The sequence below is a fragment of the Macaca nemestrina genome, chromosome 5, assembly GCF_043159975.1.
Source record: "Macaca nemestrina isolate mMacNem1 chromosome 5, mMacNem.hap1, whole genome shotgun sequence".
In the NCBI taxonomy this organism is placed as follows: domain Eukaryota; kingdom Metazoa; phylum Chordata; class Mammalia; order Primates; family Cercopithecidae; genus Macaca; species Macaca nemestrina.
The window spans coordinates 125,379,935-125,403,551 of NC_092129.1; the positions used below are offsets into that span (position 1 = coordinate 125,379,935).

Genomic DNA, 23,617 nt, shown 5'->3' on the forward strand with positions numbered 1-23,617 from the left:
TACTAGCCATACCATGTGGAAAAAAAGAATTCCATCAAAAAAATGTAAACAGTATTAATGCCACTGAAATTCCGATACATTTGTTTTAATAAAATTAGTCTAAAGGGGTTTTTGGTATAGTAACTTGATATCTAAGTAAAATTCTAAGTTTCACTGATATATCTTTACATTAAAGTTCTGTGATATGTAATAATACTCAAGTCATCATATTCCATTAATTAAAAGTTAATAGCAATTAATTTTAAAGCACTGCATAATAAAGACAGAAAATATAAATCTTTAAGAAATACTTTCGGCCAGGCATAATGGCTCACGCCTGTAATCCCAGCACTTTAGGAGGCCAAGGCAGGAGGATCACCTGAGATCAGGAGTTCAAGACCAGCCCAGCCAACATGGGGAAACCCTGTCTCTACAAAATTACAAAAAGTGGGTGCCTGTAATCCCAGCTACTTGGGAGGCTGAGGTGGGAGAATCACTTGATCCCAGGAGGCAGAGGTTGCAGTGAGCCGAGATCACACCATTGCATTCTAGCCTGGGCAACTGAGCGAGACTCCATCTCAAAAAAAAAAAAAAGAGAGAAAAGAAATACTTTCTAATTTAATGTCTTCTATTTGACTACATAAATTAATGCAAAAAAAGAGTTCTATAAATTTAAACTATATGTTTGATGAAATGTCATAGCTCAAATTATAATGAGAGATATATTTTTAAGACTGGTACAGTCAAGATCCAATCTTGTAGATAATAAACTTATAAATTAAGACTGGCATATTTGGATCTTTCATCTTGTTCTAGTATCTTACATCTATTCTAGATGATTATTTTGAAGCCAGAATTCAAGGAGCACAGACTTTCATTTTCAGCAGATAAATTCTATCAGAATATCAAATATAAAGAGACCACTCTTTGAATAGAGAAAATAAAAGCGTACAAAGACAGTACTTCAAAATACAGAAAAATGAAAATCTTGAGTGGCAGAGACTCTAACCACCAGTAGTCAACTTCTCAATTGGCAACATAAAAGGAGGAAGTGGGAAGGAAAGCTGAAATAAAAGGAAAGACAGCATGCAAATAGCTATCATTCAATAGTCTGGCAAAAATGTAAAGCAAGGTCAAATTGTTAACAATGATCATTATAATACTTACAAAAGAAAACTTCTCACATTCACAATAAAAATACAGATGTCACAAACATTTAAATTCTCTAACATTTGCTTACAGCTTACATAATAATGCTTAATGAACACTAAAATTGTAGAGCAAAATATTTTCCCAAGTTTTGCATACTAGAGAGCTGTTGCTTCATTAAAACAAAAGAATTTGATGTATCAGTGCCATTACTCAAACAGACAAACTTAACAACTAGCCTGATAAAAATCTGTTAAGGAAAAAGATAGGGGTTGTGTCTCTGGTTTCAAACTTTATTTTGTGATTTGGGCTCCAAATATGTCTAATAAAATTTGAGTCAAATTTTATTTAATCTCTTTTGTTCCAAATACTACTTTAGTCCTTTGTTCACCACTGTAAAGTTTTGTTCTATTTTCTAAGACTTTCTTGAAAGTCACTAAATACAATGGCCTCTTCTCAGTCTTCACACTCCTGACTATCTGCTCCTTGGAACTCGACCATCTTTGAGCTTCTCTGAGTGCTCTTCCATCCTTCTAGAAGATTCCTTTTCAGATTTCTTCACTCTCTCCTTCCACCATCTGCCTTGTAATTGTGAACAGCCTCTTCATTCTCCCTATTTCATGCTGCTACCCTTAGCACTCTAATCCAATTTCAATACAACCTTGAATAACTGTCACTACTATCCCCGATCTCTTTTCTGAATGCTAGAATTGTATTTGCAATTACATGCCAGATATCTCCACAAGTGAATATTTCTATGGCACCTCAAACTAAACATGTCCAAAACTAACATCATTGTTCCATACCCTCCAACATCCAAACAGACCTACTACCAACAGAGTTATTTTCCTTCCTCCTCCAATTCACCCAAAAATACGTCTGATACCAAATCCCCATGGATTTTGGATCAATTCTTAGCCATCCTGGCAGACATCAAAGAGCTTTTGTCTTCATTTTGCTGCCTTATCTTCTAATCAACCCAGGACCAGCTAAGATTGTTAGTTGAACATGGAAGAAGCTGACTAGCAGAAAATGAGTTTATTAAAAGGCTACTAGGAAGCTCACAGAATTGAGCTTCCAGAAGATGCAAAATTATTCTTTTTTTTTTGAGACGAAGTCTCCCTCTGTCGCCCAGGCTGGAGTGCAATGGTACAGTCTCAGCTCACTGCAACCTCCGCCTTCTGGGTTCAAGGGATTCTCCTACCTCAGCCTCCTGAGTAGCTGGGATTACAGGCACACGCCACCACGGCCAGCTAATTTTTGTAATTTTAGTGGAGATGGGGTTTCACCCTGTCAGTCAGGCTGGTCTTGAACTCCTGACCTCGTGATCTGCCTGCCTCAGCATCCCAAAGTGCTGGGATTACAGGCACGAGCCACTGCACCCGACCAAAAAACTATTCTTAAAGTTAAGCTTCTAAGCTCAAAACAGGAGCTAATTAGTCCTAAAACAGGGCTAATTATTAATAGAAAATGGCCATCACTGCTGTTTAGCATCCCACAGAGTACTAAAGAAAACCACCCTCAATGTGGGAAATCAATCTTGCAACCACCAAAAAGATACTGCTGCCACCAAAGTCTCTGCTCACATCCACCACTGCCACCACCAAACATGAAAGCCCTATGAAGATTCTGTTTCCTCAGTTCCAAATCAAAGTCCTGTGAGAGGTGAGTCTAATCAATGAAGTATAAGTCATATGCTTATGATCTAGTTACAAAAGAGAATGGGAACTTGAGTACTGCCTTCTATATTGGTGGGAGTGACACTTACATTAGCAAGACATTTTATTTATTTAAAAAAAATTTCCAAATATAAGACTTTATTCAAAAACTGAGGGTTAAATATGAATGCAACCAATACTACATACTACCCCTCCTTCCTGCCCTCATCTCCAATCCTATAATAAATTCATCCAAAATCATACCAGAGTTTGGTAAATATATATTAACAGACTTGCTGGAACTGGACCCAGCCTGTAGCTCAGAATATTTGGCTGGAGCCCAAATTCCCTGCCTGCGTGATGCCAGTCACTACGCCCTAGGAAACCACACTTTGTTCCTAAGACCAATAAATACTCCCTCCCTTTGTGATAGCTGGTTCCTCCTCCACACAGTACAGACCACCGAAAAACACCTCACTGCCATTACAGGCTTTATAAGTTGGAAATAACAAGAAACACTTCTCACAGTATCACATACACCAAAGTGAACCCTACTGGACACCAAAACCAACCTAGAATAAGCCTAAGTTCAACATACCCTTTAAATACTAGGATATGGATGGCAACTCCCCATAGTCTAACCACCGCATTCTCCAGAACCAGTCATTCCTCATCAATGGGCACCAAGATCCTAGGGCACGTCTCTCACGTCTTCCTCCTATCCTCACTGTCACCATTCCTGTCTGGGTCTTCATAACTTCTTACATGAATATTACAAGAGCATCCTAACAAATTCTTCTACACCAAAGTTCCCCTTGTACCATCACCACCACAATCACACATGCATATAAAATTCACATCAAATACTTGATTCTCTGAACAACTCAATAAAGTAAAAGTAAATACAGAAAGCACTACGGAAAATGTACCCCAAAATAATTAAATCTCAGTATTCTAAGTACATTCCTAGAAGAAAGGAGACCTACAATTTGTCCATCAGCCTCACCCCTTTTACACAATGAAATGTGAGTAGCAATACAAAAGATAATCGGGTTTAGCAAGCAAATAATTAATCTAGTTTCTGACTGGCATGACAAAAGTAAAACATGAGAACTATTTCCTAAATTCCTCTATAAAGACTGTGGACTCAGGAGGCAACCATGAAATATTTAATGAATTAATAAGAATATAAAAACACAGGAAACAGGCCCGGCGCAGTGGCTCATGCCTGTAATTCCAGCACTTTGGGAGGCCAAGGCGGGTAGATCACAAGGTCAAGAGATCAAGACCATCCTGGCCAACATGGTGAAACCCCATCTCTACTAAAAATATCAAAAAAAAAATTAGCTGGGCGTGGTGGCATGCACCTATAGTCCCAGCTACTCAGAAGGCTGAGCTGGGAGAATCGCTTGAACCCAGGAGGCAGAGGCTGCAGTGAGCCGAGATCACGCCACTGCACTCCAGCCTGGCAACAGAGTGAGAATCCGTCTTACAGAAAAACAAAACAAAACAAAACAAAACAAAAACATAGGGAAAATGACCTTATCCCATCACTACTTCTAAGCTTAATCTTTATTCATCCTATATCTTTTTAAGTCGGCTCTAGGATTCTTTTTTTAAAACTTCCTTTTGACTAAAATAAACTTTGTTCTATTTGCATTTCCTCCCTAAAATCTCCCCTACATTTTGTGGTCCTCTGCCTATTTTCTCCATTTACTCTTACTATTATAGCATCTTTACATGGCCATTTTTAAGCCTTCCTATTTATAAGTACCTCCTATTCTCCCTTGTTTGTTGAGGTATTTTTTTTTAAGCATTTATTTTACAATACAATTTTCCTCAGAGCTGCCTTATGGCTATAAATATTCACACATTTGCAATTAGGATATATTCCTATTAAAATAATTATTTATAATCTTTGTGCTCTAATTGATTAGCAAGGATCTAGATGGCTGCACACATACTTGCCAAAAGAAGAGAAAAGCATGCAAGCATACCTCATTTCACCGTGCTTCACTTAACTGCACTTCAAACTGTTGTGTTATAAACTGAACACAATTTGAAGGTCTGTGGCAACCCTGCATTAGATAGTCAATGGGCTGCATTTTTCCAACAGCATGTGCTCACTTCATGTTTCTGTGTCACATTTTGGTAATTCTTGCAATAACTCAAACTTTTTCATTATTATATCTGTTATGGTGATCTATGATCAGTGATCTCTGATGTTACCAATGTAATTGTTTTGGGGCACCATGAACTATGCCCCTATGAGATGAGCTTCATCAGGAAATATTGTGTGTCTTGTGGCTATTTCACTAACCAGCCATTCCCTTGTCTCTCTCCTCTCCTTAGAGCTTCCCCATTCTCTGAGAAACAATAATATTGAAATTAGTAACTCTACAATGGCCTTTAAGTAGTGATGAGAAAGGAAGATTCTCAACTCTATCACTTTAAATCAAATGCTAGAAGCGACTAAGCTTAGTGAGAAAGGTATTTCAAAAATGGAGATAGGTTGAAAGCTAGGCCTCATGCGCCATAGAGTTAGCAAAGTTGTAAATGCAAAGGAAAAGTTCCTGAAGGAAATTCAAAGTGCTAATCCAGTTAACACATAAATGATAAGAAAGTGAAGGCCAGGCATGGTGGCTCATGCCTGCAATCCCAGCACTTTGGGAGGCTGATGTGGGTGGATAACCTGAGGTCAGGAGTTCGAGGCCAGCCCGGCCAACATGGTGAAAGCCCGTCTCTACTAAAAATACAAAAATTAGCTGGGCATGGTGGTGCATGCCTGTAATCCCAGCTACTCAGGAGGCTGAGGCAGGAGAATTGCTTGAAGCCAGGAGGCGGAGACTGCAATGAGCTGAGATCACGCCACTGCAATGCAGCCTGGGCAACAGAGGAGACTGTGTCTCAAAAAAAAAAAAAGAAAAACAGAAGAAAGTGAAGTGAAGCAGCCTTATTACCAATATAGAGAAAGGTTTAGTGGTCTGGATGGACCACAACATTCCCTTAAGCTTAATCCAGAGCAAGCCCCTAACTCTCTTCAATTCCATAAAGGCTGAGAAAGGTGAGGAAGCTGCAGAAGAAAAGTTGGAGGCTAGCAGAGGTGGGTCCATGAGGTTTAAGGAAAGCAGCCATCTCCACAACATAAAACTGCAAGGTGAAGTAGCAAGAGCTTCAGAAGCTACAGCAAGTTATCCAGAAGATCTAGCTAAGATCATGAAAAAGCTGTTGTTTAGGTGACTACACTAAACAACAGCTTTTTCATGTGGATGAAACCGTCTAATACTGGAGGAAGATGCCATATAGGACTTCCACAGCTAGAGAGAAGTCAAAGCCTGGCTTCAAAGCTTCAAAGGACAGGCTCACTCCCTTGTTAGGGGCTAATGCAGCTGGAGCTGGTGACTTTAAGTGGAAGCCAAAGCTCATTTACCATGCTGAAAATCCTAGGGCCCTTAAGAATTAGGCCAAATCCACTCTGTTTGTGCTCTAGAAATGGAACAATAATGTCTGAATAATAGCACATACGTTTACAGTATAGTTTACTGAATATTTTAAGCCGGCTATTGAGAGCCACTGCTCAAAACAAGTTTTCTTTCAAAATATTACTGCTTGTTGGCAATGCACCTGGTCACCCAAGAGCTCTGATGGAGATATACAAGGAGATTAATGTCTTCATATCTACTAACACAATATCCATTCTGCTGCCCATGGATCAGGAATATTTTAACTTTCACATCTTATTATTTAAGAAATACATTTTGTAAGACTAGAGCTACTATAGATAGTGATTCCTCTGATGGATCTGAGCGAAGTAAGTGGAAAACCTTCTGAAATGATTCACCAATCTAGATGCCATTAAGAACATTTGTGATTCATGGGAGAGGAAATATCAACATTAACAGGGATTTAGAAGTTGATTCCAACTCTCATAGTTGACTTTGAGGGGTTCAAGGCTTCAATGGAGGAAGTCACTGCAAATGTGGTGGAAATCACAAGAGAACTAGAATTAAAAGTGGAGACTGAAGATGGGACTAAACAGCTGCAATCTGGTGATGAAACTTTAAAGGATGAGGAGTTGCTTCCCATTGATGAGCAAAGAAAGTGGTTTCTTGAAATAGACTCTACTCCTGGTGAAGATGCTATGAACATTGTTGAAATGACAACAAAGAAGTTAGATTATTATATAAATTTTGTTTATCAAGTAGTAGAACGCTTTGAGAGGACAGACTCTCATTCTTTGGAAATAATGCAGCACACTGAATGGTTGTCTTATTTTAAGATATTGCCAGACACTCCAACCTTCAGCAATCACCACTCTGATTCGTCAGCGGACATCAACATTGAGGCAAGACCCCCCCACCAGCAAAAAGATTACAACTCACTGAAGACTCAAATGATCATTAGCATTTTTTAGCAATAAAGTACTTTTAAATTAAGGAATGTACATTGCTTTTTAAAAGATGCTATTGTATTCTTAATAGACTACAGTATATTGTAAATGTAAGTTTTATATGAACTGGGAAACAAAAATTTATATGGCATGCCTCATTGTAATATTCACTCTATTGGTCTCAAACAGAACCTGCAATATCTTCGATGTAGGCCTGTAATTCCTTTTCTTACTTTAACAAGTAAAAGGTGACTGAACAAGTAAATAAAACATCTATCTTTGTTTCAAAGCTTAATTAGTGTTGCTTTTACAGTGTTTAACAAATTATAGCTATCCCGTCCTTCTCTGAATTGGCATAGCTCTTAGATATTGAGTGATTTTTTTAATGCTATACAAATTATCTGTTTATTTGTTCATGTCAAGTAGAAGAGTATATAAGTCACTTACATCAAGAATCCTACCTTAAACCACTTCTAGTCTATACCTCATATGTAGAAAGCACTTCAGAAATATTTGTTTACATATTCCACAAATACCAAGTGGCTTTTAATTTCCATTTCTTTAATTACTTGCAAAATACTTTTTCAGTTTCTTGAAGACTTTTAGACAAGTTACTCAGAATAGTTATGCAACACAAGTATTAAGGGGAAATAAATATATGGGAAAACAAGTTCCTGAGGTAAAAGAAACAGAAATAAAAGAACAAAGGCATAGAGGCTATAAAATTTATACGTCATAAAGAAAGGCAAAGTAATTTTAGCTGTGTCAGAAATACCCAACACATAACAGTCCAGCAGGCTGATAGGCAATAAATAAGGCAATCAGAGAACTTTGATAATTAAGAAGCAATGCTTCATCAGCTACTACCATCTAGTTATTCAAAATCTGTGTTACTTTACCAGGTTAGTAACAAAAGATTCATATATGGAATTATTTTGTAAGTACATAAAACTTCCTAAGATTAATAAGATTCCAGTGAAAACAATACTGACAAGTTGTCACCATAATTACATTAGAAAAATAAACAACTCTCATCACTAAATCCTTTCTTTACAAGTTTAAAGGTTTCTATTTTATACTTAATATTTTTCCTTACAAATTGAGAACACATCTCTCCCATTTTCTCTTTTAAGTAGTTCATTCAACAAACACAGAACCAGTATAATATGCAAAGCAGTATGGTAAGCATTAGGGATGCCAAGATGGATCCATGTTTCCCAACTGTCATAGAAATATTCATGTTCTTCAAATAAGCATCATTTGTGCATCCTTTGCAGAAGATATGAAAAGTGATCTCTTAACATTATATATTCTGATATTATTTGGGCTCTGAATTGAATTCAAAAGATAAAGCTCAGGTGCACCTCAATCCTTCCCACAGCAGATCTCAACAGAACTTCTTCCTACACCACAACTTATTCCCCACTTAACCAAATGCTTATTCTCCACTTAACTAAATGACATATTTTGCCTAGTCCACATCAGTGTAGTCACAGCAAGTACCCCTAACTTTACATTTAAGCATTCCGTGCTGTTCATTTGCCTTCTTGTCTATCACTTAAATTTTAATGTGGGACTATTTAAAGCATCTGTACTCTTCAAAGCCCTGGTAACAATGCTAAGTGTATAGTAGCTTCTCACTGAGTACTGCATAAATGAGATAAATACATAAATTCCAAGATACACAGTTGAGAGTTCAAATCACATGTCTACTATAATGTTTTACAACAGTATTAATATATTGGAATATTTGACACTTTGATGATTTTTTAATATTAATTCATATATCCTCCGGTAAACATTTTAACTAGTACACCAAGTTACTAAAGTTCTTAAGTCGCATATTTCAGAATTTGCTACAGGCCCTCCTTTCTATGTAAATGAGTGGCTTCCTTTTCGTCTTTACTCCCTGGATGTTTATGACCAAGCACAGCATCCATGCTGACACTCAAGAGTTATGAGTGGTCCATTAGTTCTAATTTTCTATTTCTGTTACTATTATGTTGGGGCAAACATAATTGCAGTTTTTGTATTGTTGAAATTTCCCATTTGCTATTGGAATACATATTTCGGTCAATGGATTTTATTATAAAGCTGCCTTAGATGTTTTATGGAAACAAATAGGTTATAAATAAACTTACCTACTATGGAAAAGTTATATACCAGGTTTATATTTAAAATTCACATTTTCTTTTATCCACCAAAACATACTTCTATTCAAATTTATTCTCCTCCATTTTTCCTTCTCCCCTAGGTTTCTGTTAGACAACTATCAAACTTACTGTAAAGACCAAATTTTCTGCCTATACCTTCACATAGTTTGAGTTTCACTGCTATTTTCTTCCACTTCTTTCAAATTACTGCTTTTGAGTGGATCAATATCATAGTTGCAAGGCTTAAGTGGTCTCTTTTGCCATGCTCCAGATACCTATTTTTAGTTAACAGGTAGCTACTCCCCAGAAACTTTCATCAATGATAGAAGCCACAAAAAGCAAACTTATAAGTATTGAGGTTCTTTTATTAAGCTTATGAAGTGATAGTATATTTCGAAGAAATGCGAACATAAGACTATGGTTCTTATACTCTATATCACTCTATCCATTTCCCAGTAAGGTAATGAAATCATTTAACACAAACTAAAATTACTTTCTCTTTCTTCATGGCATACAGATTCTATAGCCTTATGCTTTGTTTTTCCATTTCTGTTTATTTTATTACAGGAACTTGTTTTCCCATATATTTCCTCTAAATATTTCTATATTTCCTCTATATATTTCCTCTAAATATTTCTGCTGTATAACAATTCTGAGTGACTTGTTTAAAACTTTTCAAGAAAATTAAAAAATTATTTCCCAAGTAATTAAAGAAATGGAAATTAAATGCAATAAGTTACTACTTTTACCCATCATGTTAGCCAAGATAGTTATCTGTAAAATCCTGAATAATTGAAGAGTTGAACCAACTTTTCTTATATATCATTTGGAGAAGCACAAACTGAAGTAGTATAGATAAAAGCCATTCCATAGATATATCAAGAGCTTTAAGACATTTAGACTCTCTGACCCAATAATTTAATTTACAAATCTATCTAAAGAAACAAATCATAAATAAAAACAGAGACTTACATAAGAAGTGTTCATCACAGCATTATATGTGACTGTGGATAATTACTAACAGGGTAAAAGTCTAACATCAATAATTAGATAAATAAAATAAATATATTATAGACAAATATTCTAAATCCATGTGATAGATTACACAGTCGTAAGCATGCTGTTAAAAAAAAATTAGCCTTTCAGCCGGAACCGCCATCTTCCAGTAATTTGCCAAAATGACGAACACAAAGGGAAAGAGGAGAGGCACCCGATATATGTTCTCTAGGCCTTTTAGAAAACATGGAGTTGTTCCTTTGGCCACGTATATGCGAATCTATAAGAAAGGTGATATCGTAGACATCAAGGGAATCGGTACTGTTCAAAAAGGAATGCCCCACAAGTGTTACCATGGCAAAACTGGGAGAGTCTACAACGTTACCCAGCATGCTGTTGGCACTGTTGTAAACAAACAAGTTAAGGGCAAGATTCTTGCCAAGAGAATTAATGTACGTATTGAGCACATTAAGCACTCTAAGAGCCGAGATAGCTTCCTGAAACGCGTGAAGGAAAATGATCAGAAAAAGAAAGAAGCCAAAGAGAAAGGTACCTGGGTTCAACTGAAGCGCCAGCCTACGCCACCCAGAGAAGCACACTTTGTGAGAACCAATGGGAAGGAGCCTGAGCTGCTGGAACCTATTCCCTATGAATTCATGGCATAATAGGTGTTTAAAAAAAAAAATAAAAGACCTCTGGGCTGAAAAATGTTTCTCTTCATTGAGTAGAAGTGTGGTGTCCTCTCCCCCAAAGAAATACTTAAAGCAAATTTTAGTTGTGTCCTAATTCATTATGTAATGTCTTTCGTATTCAAATTTAATGTATTCCTTGCTGAAGGATGTAAGGTAGCTTATTGTGCAACAGATTACTCAGTTGGTTAGAAAATGGCCAGGTATTATGTATGAAATATTTGTACTGGTTTGAAGATAGTCTTAAATCATCAAGGAAGAAATAAAGTAATTTTTTTTTTCAGACCAAAAAAAAAAAAAAATTAAAATATTGACAAAATGCTTGTGAATGTTAAGAAAATGAGTTCCAAATGTTAAAGTCCATATTATTTCTTTTTTTTTTTTTTTTTTGAGACGGAGTCTCGCTCTGTCGCCCAGGCTGGAGTGCAGTGACCGGATCTCAGCTCACTGCAAGCTCTGCCTCCCGGGTTTACGCGATTCTCCTGCCTCAGCCTCCCGAGTAGCTGGGACTACAGGCGCCTGCCACCTCGCCCAGCTAGTTTTTTGTATTTTTTTTAGTAGAGATGGGGTTTCACCGTGTTAGCCAGGATGGTCTCGATCTCCTGACCTCGTGATCCGCCCGTCTCGGCCTCCCAAAGTGCTGGGATTAGAGGCTTGAGCCACCGCGCCCGGCCCCATATTATTTCAACGATAAAATCTACATAATGATTTTGTCTTCATGCAGTCTTGTACTTTCCAAATTTTCTACAAAAGGCCTAGTGTTTTAAAATTAGCATACTTATATATTTGTTAAAACCACAGAGCTTTTTCCCTATGTTGTCAAAAAATCTTAACATTAAAAATATTAATTATGAAATATTAAACCAGCTTATAAAACAAACCTAATTAAGATCTATTTTAGATAAAATTTCTTTTTTTATTTTTTTTTTTATTTTTGAGACGGAGTCTAGCTCTGCCGCCCAGGCTGGAGTGCAGTGGCCGGATCTCAGCTCACTGCAAGCTCCGCCTCCCGGGTTTCTGCCATTCTCCTGCCTCAGCCTCCCCAGTAGCTGGGACTACAGGCGCCCGCCACCTCGCCCGGCTAGTTTTTTGTATTTTTTAGTAGAGACGGAGTTTCACCATGTTAGCCAGGATGGTCTCGATCTCCCGACCTCGTGATCCGCCCGTCTCGGCCTCCCAAAGTGCTGGGATTACAGGCTTGAGCCACCGCGCCCGGCCGATAAAATTTTTAAAAAGAGAAAAATGTTGGCAATTTATATAACTCCAAATATTACATTATTAAATTGTAATATTTATATTATGCTGCTATATAAATTGCATACTTAAGAAGGAAAATACTTCCCAACTCATTAGCAAGGTCAGCATTACCTGATATCAAAATCAGATAGCCCTTATATGAAAGGAAAAGTCTAGATCAACATCCCTCATGGGAAGTAAAGCAAAAATTCAGCAATATATAAAAAAAGATAATATACCTTGACATAGTAGGTTTATCCCAGGAATGCAAAATTGACTTAATATTGTTTTAATCAATGTAATCAAGTACACATTCACAGATTTTTAAAAATTTAAACCATATTGTCAACCCAATAGATGAATAAATGGTCAAAGCATTAGATAAACTTCAACACCCATTCTGTGTTAGGCCATTCTTGCAAAGAAATACCTCAAACTGGTTACTTCATTTTATTTATTTGTTTTTTGATACAAGGTCTCACTCTGTGGCCCAGGCTGCAGTGCAGTGGCGCAGTCACAGCTCACTGCAACCTCAAAGTCTCCAGGCTCAGGTGATCCTCCCAAGTAGCTGTGCCTACTGGCCTGCACCACCACATTCATTAATCACATTTTTGTAGAGACAAGGTTTCACCATGTTGCCCAGACTAGTCTCAAACTCCTGGGCTCAAGCAATCCACCTACCTCAGCCTCCCAGAATGCAAGGATTACCGGCATAACCTACTAGGTCTAGGCAAGACTGGGTAATTTACAAGAAAAGAGGTTTAATTGGATCACAGTTCTGCAGGCTATATAAGAAGCATAGTGACATCTGCATCTGGGGAGGCCTCAGGGAGCTTTTACTGATGGAGGAAGTGAAGCAGGAGCAGGTACTTCACATGGTGAGAGCAGGAGCAAGACAGAGAGAGATGAGGGGTAGGCGCCACACACTTTTAAATGACCAGATCTCAGGAGAATTCATTATCATGAAGACATCACCAACCATGAGAGATCTGCCCTCATGATCCAGACACCTCCCACTAGGCCCCACCTCCAGCTTTGGGGATTATATTTCAACATGAGATTTGGACAGGGACAAATATCCAAGCTATATCACATCGATAACAAAAAAAAAAGCAAATGAGAAACAGAAAGAAACTTCCTTAACCTGATAAAAGGCTATCTATGAAAAACCAATAAGTAATATCACACTTAATAGTGACAGACTAAATGTATGTATTCCTAAGGTCAGGAACAAAACAAGGATGCACACTCTCATCACTTCTATTAAACATCGTAGTAGAGGTCCTAGCCAGGGTAATTGGCAAGAAAAATAAATAAAAGGCATACAGTTGGAAAGAAAAAAAATAAAACTATATTCACAGACTACATAGACATCTATGTAGAAAATACCAAAAAATCTACCAAGAGGCTACTAAAATTAATAAGTTTAGCATAGTTACAAGACCTAGAAGAGCCAAAACAATTTTTGGAAAAGATCAAAATTGAAACACTGACTCCACCTAATTTCAAAACTTATTATAAAGTTACAATAATCAAGATAGAGTGATACTGTTACAAGGACAGACATTTATATCAATGGAACAGAAACAAGTACAAAAACACACCCATGTTCAAATTATTCTTTACAAGTTGAAAAATGGAGAATCCAATGAAAAAGAAAAGTCTTTTCTTTTTTTTTTTTTTTTGAGATGGAGTTTCACTCTGTCACCCAGGTTGGGGTGCTGAAGTGCAGGGGTGCAATCTCAGCTCACTGCAACCTCCACCTCCCAGGTTCAAGCAATTCTCCTGCCTTTGCCTCCTGCGTAGCTGGGATTACTGGTACCCACCACCACACCCGGTTAATTTTTTGTATTTTTAGTAGAGATGGGTTTTACCATGTTGACCAGGCTGGTCTCAAACTCCTGACCTCAAGTGATCTGCCCCCTGGGACTCCCAAAGTGCTGGGATTACAGGCATGAGCCACTGCACCCAGCCCAGTCTTTTCTACTAATAGTGCTAAAACAACTGGAAACCAACAAGGAAAAAAAATCAACACGTCTAAAACTTAACTAAAAAATGGGTCATAGATTTAAATGCAAGAGCTAAAACTATAAAGTTTCAAAAAGATAATATAGGAGAAATTCTTCATGTTCTTGGGTTAGGTGAATATTTCTTAATAAAAGTAAACCATAAACTAAAGAAATTGATAAAATAGACTGAATCAAATTGTAAGACTTTTGCTCTTCAAAAAATATTGTTAAAACAAAAGGCAAATCATAGACTAGGAAAAAGTATGTGCAACACGCACACACATATTCAAGATATGGAAATTAAAAGCACAATGAGATATCATTGTACATCCACTAGAATAACTAAAATTTAAAACTGACAATATCAACTTTTGGCAAGCTTGTAGAATAACTGGAACACATATACTACTGGTGAGAACATACCTAGCCACTTTGGAAATAGTTTGGCAATTTCTCATAAAGTTAAACATACTTGAAACATATTTATTGGTCAGCCCAGCAATCCTCCTTAAAAGTATTTGTCCAGGCCAGGAGCGGTGGCTCACACCTGTAATCCCAGCACTTTGGGAGGCCAAGGTGGGCAGATCACGAGTTCAGGAGATCGAGACCATCCTGGCTAACACGGTGAAACCCTGCCTCTACTAAAAATACAAAAAATTAGGTGGTGTGGTGGCAGGTGCCTGTAGTCCCAGCTACTTGGGAGGCTGAGGCAGGAGAATGGTGTGAACCCGAGAGGCAGAGCTTGCAGTGAGCCGAGATCATGCCACTGCACTCCAGACGACAGAGCGAGACTCCGTCTCAAAAAAAAAAAAAGTATTCATCCAAATATTCACAGCAGTTTTATTCATAATAGCCAAAAACTGGAAATGATCTAAATGTCCATCAAGTGGACATTTGAATTGGGGACTAGTTAAACAAATTGTGGTATATTCACACAATGGAATACTACCTAACCATTAAAAAGAATGGGAAAAAAATTAAAAATTAAAAAAATAAAAGAATAGAAGAATGCATTACCAATACATGAAACAACATAGATGAGGCCGAGATGGAAGGAGTTTGACACCAGTATGGGAAACATAGCAAGAACCTATCTCTATAAAAAATCTTTACAAATTAGCCAGGTGTAGCGGTATGCACCTATAATCCTAGCTATGTGGGAGGCTGAGGCAGGAGGGTCCCATGAGCCCAGGAGTTCAAAGTTGCAATGAGCTATGATTTCACCACAGCATTCCACTTTGAGTGACAGAGTAAGACCTTATCTCTAAAAACAACAACAACAGAGATGAATGTTGAAAGCACAATGCAGATCAACAAAAGCCAAACACAGAAGAATACATAGTGTATGATTCAATTTATGTGGAATTCTAAAACAAAATTATCATGACAGAAAGCAGATGAGTGTTTGCCCAGGTTCAGGGGTGGAGGGAGGAAATTAAATGCTAAAGACTATTTATTGTACAAAAGTACAATAAAATCTTCTGATTTGTCAATTTACTCCCCCCACCCAATCTACTTTCTCATAGCATTTATTATGCATTTATTATGTGGGAGGCTATGTGAATGACATGCCTGGTCAAACCAATCCCCTGAGCCCTATGCAAATCAGACACCGTCTCCTCCAGCCTCTTCATATACCTGGCAGGTTTCTACCACACTGGGGGTCTCTTCTCTCAGCTTTGGAGCCCCCTCTCCCTCTGTCTCTGTAAAGGGGAGCTTCTTCCTTCTTTCTTCTCCCTTCTATCTTGTCTATTAAACTTTCTGCTCCTTAAAACCACTGCACATGTATCCATGTCATCTTATCTAATTGGGCATGAGACAAGACCCTGGTGTTCTTCCACTCATCGGAGCAGTATCACAATGACTGGCACATTTATGCTTACCAACACATATCCAAAGTGAAAAAAAAGGGGGGGGAATATTTGTGCCTGCTTCCCACAAAGAGGGAGAGGAACATCACTAAAGATCATGAGCATAAAAATTATAGATACAGATACACTGGCTTAGAATTCTGTGACCTTGGATAAGTTACCCAGCCTTTCCAAGTTTGCTCCTCTGCAAAATTCATGCAAATAACCCTCTCATAATGTTGCCAACAGGGTTAAATTGAGAACACATATAATAAATTTAATTGTGTCTGGTACACAGTATGTGCTTATTAAAAAATTACAAACCTGCCTTCACCACCACTACCACCACCATCATCACCCAGCAAGCCAATTCTTCAACTAAAATCAGTTCAGAGGCTCTTGACCTCAAAAGAATGATTTGATGCCACATGAAATTGAAGGAGAAAATACACAGTTTCAAATTCTCTTTTTCTCCCTGCTCTTTACCCCATGTGGTTGTGCCACTGTGTACTGCCTCAGGCCTAACCCAAAATATGCAATTGATACATATTTGAAGGATAAATTCATTCCTTAGGCAAAGTGTTAAAAAATAACAGTGGAGGCTGCTCAGCCTATAAAGTAGCCATTCTTTATTCCTTTACTTTCCTAATAAACTTGCTTTCACAAAAAAAAAAAAAAAAAAAAAGTGGAAACATAAAACAATGAAGCCATTTAAGTAAAAAAATCTGTGACTCTCAGTATGTCATTTTTTCAGCCATCTATAAGAAGTAGAGATTATTTCCTTCTTAATATTTTGAACAAAATTCAAATGTAGTCCAAAGGATTAATGAAAATATACTTACAAAACTTTAAGCTACTTAGAAAACTATAAATGCAAATTGTTATTCTCTTTCTTTGAGATTACAGTTGCCCCACCAAAATCCAAAAAGCTATATTCGTTTTTTCCTCAAAGATTGAACATTATTTCATTTTCTTACCATTATTTGAGCCTTCAATAGTCAATGTTGTAACTGTGGAGTTTTTGATGACACCGTTAAGGAAGATAACATTCGTGTTACCAATCTTGCTTATCATTCTTTTGTTTCAAATTTATGAGCAAGTAATCTGTCTTCTATACTTTTTTCCAGGTTTAGTTATCTATTTTCTAGATCATTACCCCATTCACACCTCAATTTAGTAAACTCAATGACACTGTTCACCTGGCTGTTTTGCAACACAACAAATATAATCTCATATACGAACAAAATCATAGTGCCACAAGGGACAACCACAACCAGAGCATAAGTACTTTCCATGATATTTCTAAAGTCTCATAACTGTATGTTAGGTTTCTCTTTTAAAATGCAGGCATGAGAAATATAAAATTATAAAAAATAAGATTTTATACAAAACAGCAAGAGTCTTATAAAACATTTCCTTCTACTCTTAGTCCCCCTTTAAAATTTTAAGGGAAACCACGCCTGTTATTCTCAAGTCTCTCATTCCTTAGTTATTTCCAATCAACTAGTCTCAGATAATTTTCATTTTTTGTTTTTATTTTTTATTTCAACTTACACATTACTCTCCTAGAACTTGTTGGGTAACATTTTCTGCACCACTCCAATTTTAGTATATATACTGCCTACTTAAGTTCACAGGGTTCTCTCCGTCACTTGGATAAAGACAGAAAGCCTTATTAAGATTTTCATTTCTGAGATACAAGACTCTCAATGCATGTAAATCAGAAGATGGATTCTGTACTCCTTGACAAATTCCTAAACGTATATGTGCAATTAATTAGACAAGCAGTGAAAATTGAAGGTACAGAATTAGAAACCATGGACAGTACTCATCTGTCTGAATGGAGCAGGCAGGAAGATAGATGTCCAGCCTCATTATCAGACAAGGGTATGGACAAGGAAGAAATGAGAGAACTTAAAAAAATTAAGAAGGAAAAAAAAAGCAGTGGTCTTACTCCCCACTCCCTAAAAAAGACAAAATCAAGAGAATGCTCACATCCAAGACAGAGCCTTGCAAAATCCAGCTCAGACCTGATATCTCTGAAGCTCTCTCTGCAATCCCCAGACAAGTCCATCACTCTCTTTTCTGTGATGCCTCTTTACCTGGTATGGACTTCTCTTTTTATTGACCACACATATGATGACTGTTTATACGTCTCCCTGTTTACTCTGAACTGATTTTAGTTGAAGAATTGGCTTGCTGGGTGATGATGATGGTGGTGGTACTGTTGATGAAGGCAGGTTTCTAATTTTTTAATGAGCATATACTGTGTACCAGACACAATTAAATTTATCGTATGTGTTCTCAATTTAATCCTTTTGGCTGCCCCCTCACACACATACTAGGCACCCTGAAAGCTTAAACATACCTATGTCTCCCATGTTTTCGCCTGGCACATAGTGGGTACTCAGGAAAAGTTAAAGGCTCTACTACTATGACAAAAATAAATGACAATCCATTATCAAAGAAAGCCAAACCACACACTTCTTTTTAATATTTATTCTTGCTCTGGGACATAATTATTAAGTATCACAGGTAAAAATGCAGAGCTAGGTGATTTAATATAGGATGTGGCCAATCCTATTACTATGAGAAAGTTAGTTTAATTAATACAGTATTTTACTTTGCTTTAAATTCCTATGTGTCACGTGTACATGTTTGCATATGTCTCTCTCTTGTTCTTGCTCTTTCTCTCATTAATGATGAATCAGAAAATTTTGAAAAAACTAAAACTCAAAGGCATATACATAATCATTACTTTACAATGTCCAGTCACTGTTAAAAATTACACCCTCAACACTTTATCAACCTGTAACATTTACATATGCCCACTCCTCCTGTGCAAAATTTCTAAATTGGAAAACTAACAGGTGATGCATCTTTCTTTGTAGTGACTGAAGAAATTTTTGCTGTAGGAGAGTAGAAGTGTCAAAGAACTGAATTTACAAGTACCCCTCCCCAGCAAAAAAAACTATTTCAGTATTCAGCTGTTTCCTAGCAACTGAATCTGCTGATACTTTCCCATCACAAGTAGGCATAGGTATAAAATCTGTGTTTCAGTGCATTCAGGTGTCAATGAAAGCAACACAGCTCATTTAAAAAAAAAGAAGTATAAATAATGTATAAAAATATTAAGTATTTTCTAGCCAATCTAGGCTGAAGCTTTTAAAATGGGTAAATATGATTCTTAAGTATGATAAATGATCTGGAAAATTGGAGTTTATTACAAAAAGTATAGGAGGTCTGATCTTTTCCATGAATGAGGAAAGAGAAAAAAATCCACAAAGGTGAACGCAAAAATAGCAACCCAAGGATTACTCTGGAGAGTTCAACCATGAAGAATGAAGCTGCTCCTTGCAAGGTAGCGAGACTTTAAACCTGGTTTATGCTGCATCATAAATTTCCAAGCAAAATATAAAATTCACACCTTACATACTGCAGGGAAAAACTGTCCAATGAATAACAGTTTGAACTACTGTAGCCAACTGCAACAGTTCTTCAGGAGTATTCTGAGTTCATAAACATTTGCAATTGGGATTTCAGAAATATTCTGCATGTATAGCATTTCACACATATTATCAGGTATACACTTTACTCTTTCCTTTTATAAACAGTACACTGAGGTGCAACCCCAAGTTACTTTCGTTTTCTCAACAAATCAGGAGAATGCAAACATGCAGCTCTCACAAGGTAATTCATCAGATCTTGAGCACCTACTCCATAAGGCATTGTGCTGGGTACCAGAGATCACTAAGTTGAATATAACACAATCTGTACCCTGGAGCTGCTGAAGCATTTAAAATATGCAATGGAAACACCTGCTTGAGGGTAAATCAGAGAAAGCAGGAGAAGCAACAAACTATAATAGAACAGGCACTGAAATTGAGTTTCGAGAGACATATGGTAAAAGACCCAGGTCTTTCACTAATGAGCAATGTGAGTTCTGGTAGGCCACTCAACCTTTCAGAGGCTAGACATTCATGGGCAAAATGAAGAGGCCTGCTTGGTAAGTTTTATAGACAGCCTCTTAGAAAACACTTTGCTAAGCACTATCATGAATAATAGAACAAGCAAATATATCCATTGGCCTTTGGGAGGTAATAAGATCATGAGAGTTTGCTGCTGCTTTCTCCACTCTCAACCATTTGAAGGCACAATGAGAAGACAGCCATCTGCCAACCAGGAAGCAGGCCCCCACCAGCCTCCAAAATGATGACAAACAAAAGTCTGTTGTTGATGTTGCCCAGTCTATGATAATTTGTTACAGCAGCCCAAACTAAAACAATATCTATAAGCCTACAGTTTATAGTCTACTTGCCAAGGAAGAGGGCAAGACAGCACACAAATAATTACTACACAAACTCTAAAATCCTTTCCTGCTCTAAAAATTATTTCTATATGATAAAATTTACTGGCAACTAGAAAACAAAGAAAGCTTGAAATGAGAGAATCACTAACATTCTTGGCAATAATTTCCATAATTATGAAACATGGAACTGCACAAAGCACTATAGAGAGAAACAAAAGGAATATTCAAAACATCTTAAAATATTCTTCACATGAACTATTCCTTCAAATAAACACCTTATATACAGCACTTTGGAATTTTCAGAACTTTCATATACAATACTGACTTCTGTAATGAATGAAACCAGTTCTATCAAAAAGCTAGAATATTTCACTAAAACAAGAAAATAACTTTTACCCAATACTGTTCTGTGAATAGTGCCAATAGCTTTGTTTTTCTAAAATAAAAGTATGTGTATATGTATAACGTGTAATTTTTCTGGACATACATATACATATGGAGAAAAATATGAAGATGTTTCATATTCCTATTGCTAAAACACACCTCCAACAATAACACCAGTAGTTTACAATGATTCTAAACTGAATGTGTGCAAGGGAAACTACTGAAGCAGGGGAAAAAATTATCAATATGTATTTCTAATTTCTCCTTTTTAAAACCCCCATTTTATATTGCCTACATTGGGCAGGGGTAATATTTTAACTGAGGCGACACAATCAAAAGTTTGGAAACCACCAGCATACACACTAAAATTCGAACTCATAGACTTAGTAATACTCACTTTGACAATTTGATCTTCTGCTATTCTTATTCATAGACATTAAACCATATCAATCATACCTCTAAAACCATTCCCCAAACATAGTTATGCTTTCCAGGACCTAACATTTACATCTACTACTCTTTGTAAGCTGCACATCTCCATGTACCCAAATCATTTAAAGCCAGTATCAACTCTATCATTTCTCAAACTTCTCTGAACTTAGGTAATACAGCTCTCAGGCTCTCTTTCACCTTGTCATTGAGTCTTTTATGGACATCTTAGCTCCCTCTACTACAAAGAGAGTTCTTGAGGACCAGGGTTGTGTCTCATCAACTTCCCATTTCCCATACCTAGGCACTATGCAGTAAACTTGACATATGTTAGAGAAATGTGGGGTCTCCAGCCTCCTACTACAGGTGCATTTGGGTAAGCAACAGGTCCATACCTTCCTGGGACGAGCTCCCAGAGGAAGGAGCAGGCTACCATCTTTGCTGTTTCACAGTCTTCACTGTTGATACCTCCAGGTACTAGAAAATCCAAGGTGACTAGGGACTGGAGTGGGCCCCCAGGATATGGCAGCAGCCCTATGGAAAAGTGGCCAGCCTGTTACGTAGGTGCCCGTTCCCATATTATCTCCTCACTGGGCAGGTCCTCCAGGCCTGGGCCTCCAGTCACCCCCTGCCAGATATATCAAAGCAGTAGCAGCTCTGCAGCTCCCTGAACAGAGCAACCAGGGGCAATTGAAAGCTTCCCTACCACTGCCTCTGCAGTGGAACTGCCCTTGCTACCCTCGGACTAATGAAGGAGCAAAGACTCTCAATGCCTTATCCACACCTCCAACAAGCTGCAGTTGAGCCAAGGAGAAGAGACCAGTCCATCTCCCAGGGGTTCCAGCTACCCACCCCCAGTGCTAGTCATCAGACAGGGAACCCCTGGCTGGGGCCACAGCACAGGCCCTCCATCCTGGACTGATTGCACTGGGTGATTGCAGACCTGCACCTCTCCGGGGTGGAATCCCCATGAGAAAAGCAAAAGACCCTTGGCACAAACACTACTAAGGTCCCTTCCTCTGCTGTCTCCAAGTTGGGGAAGGAACATAAACACTGATCATGTCCAGAACTGCACTGGGAAGCCCAGGAGTGCCAAGCTGCAATTTACAGCCAGCACTCAAAGGGGAGAGGACTCCACGCATTAATAGAGAACACGGCTCCAACTGTGAGGAAACATAAGGGAGCCACAAACCCAAGCAAGAGTCTACCAGCTGATTAATATGCCTAAGGGCCACCTACTGCATCACACCCCAAAGCTTCAACACCAAAAATAACTTGCTAATATACCCTCCTCTTAAACCAAATACAAGAAGTCAGCTTCACATCAAGACCCTGCACAAAGGGTTGGCCCTGTGAAAACACAAGAAAATAAGTACATTGACTTCTCAATAGACTATTGACTACTCAATCTACACTGAGGTTAATGTAACAGCCACATGCAGAGATGAGAAAGAACCAAAGCAAGAACTTCAATAACTCAAATGACCAGAGTGTCGCATGTTCTCCAAACAACCACACCAGCTCTCCAACAAGAGTTCTTAACCAGGCTGAGCTGGCTGAAATTACAGAAATAAAATTCAAAATATGAACAGGAATAAAGATCATCAAAACTCAAACCCAATCCAAGGAAACTAAGAATCACAACAAAATGATAAAGGAGCTGAAGGAGGAAATAGCCAGTATAAAAAAGAACATAACACATCTGACAGGGCTGAACAACACAAGAATTTCACAATGCAATTAACAGCAGGATAAACCAAGCTGAAGAAGGAACTTGAAGACTGACTCTCTGAAATAAGACAGTCAGACAAAAATAAAGCAAAAAGAATAAAATGGAATGAACAAAACCTCCAAGAAGTACGGGATTATTCGCTTTTATCCCTGAAAGCGAAGGGGAGAAAGCAAACAACTTGGAAAGCATATTTCAGAATATCGTCCATGAGAACGTTCCTAACCTTGTGAGAGAGGCCAACAGTTACATTCAGGAAATACAGAGAACTCTTGCAAGATTCTACACAAGAAGATCATCCCCAAGACACACAATCATCAGATTTTCAAAGGTCAAAATGAAAGAAAATATGTTAAAGGCAGCTAGAGAGAAAGGACATATCACCTACAAAGGGAATCCCATCAGGCTAACAGCAGACCACTCAGCTGAAACCCTACAATCCAGAAGAGATTAGGGGCCTATATTCAATAATCATTAAAAAAAACTTCAACCAAGAATTTCCTATCCAGCCAAACTAAGCTTCCTAAGTGAAGAAGAAATATTATCCTTTTCAGATAAGAAAATGTTGAGGAAGTTCATTACCATCAGACCTGACTTACAAGAGATCTTGAAAGGAGCACTAAATATAGAAAGACTGCTACCAGCTAATACAAAAAG

General features: G+C 37.7%; 2 protein-coding genes across 2 annotated transcripts in view; one reads left to right on the forward strand and one right to left on the reverse strand.

Moving 5' to 3' along the window:
* Positions 1-23,617, reverse strand: part of LOC105479525 (DNA primase subunit 2) — a 310,349-nt gene that overhangs the window by 211,029 nt on the left and 75,703 nt on the right. The window lies entirely within an intron of this gene.
* Positions 10,499-11,295, forward strand: LOC139363380 (large ribosomal subunit protein eL21-like). Its single transcript, XM_071096924.1, has one exon. It carries the CDS (start codon positions 10,508-10,510, stop codon positions 10,988-10,990), a length of 483 nt encoding a protein of 160 aa, XP_070953025.1. The 5' UTR covers positions 10,499-10,507; the 3' UTR covers positions 10,991-11,295.

Coding starts and splice junctions, on each gene's coding strand:
- LOC139363380 (XM_071096924.1), top strand. CDS start 10,508: ATGACGAACACAAAGGGAAAGAGGAGAGGCACCCGATATATGTTCTCT.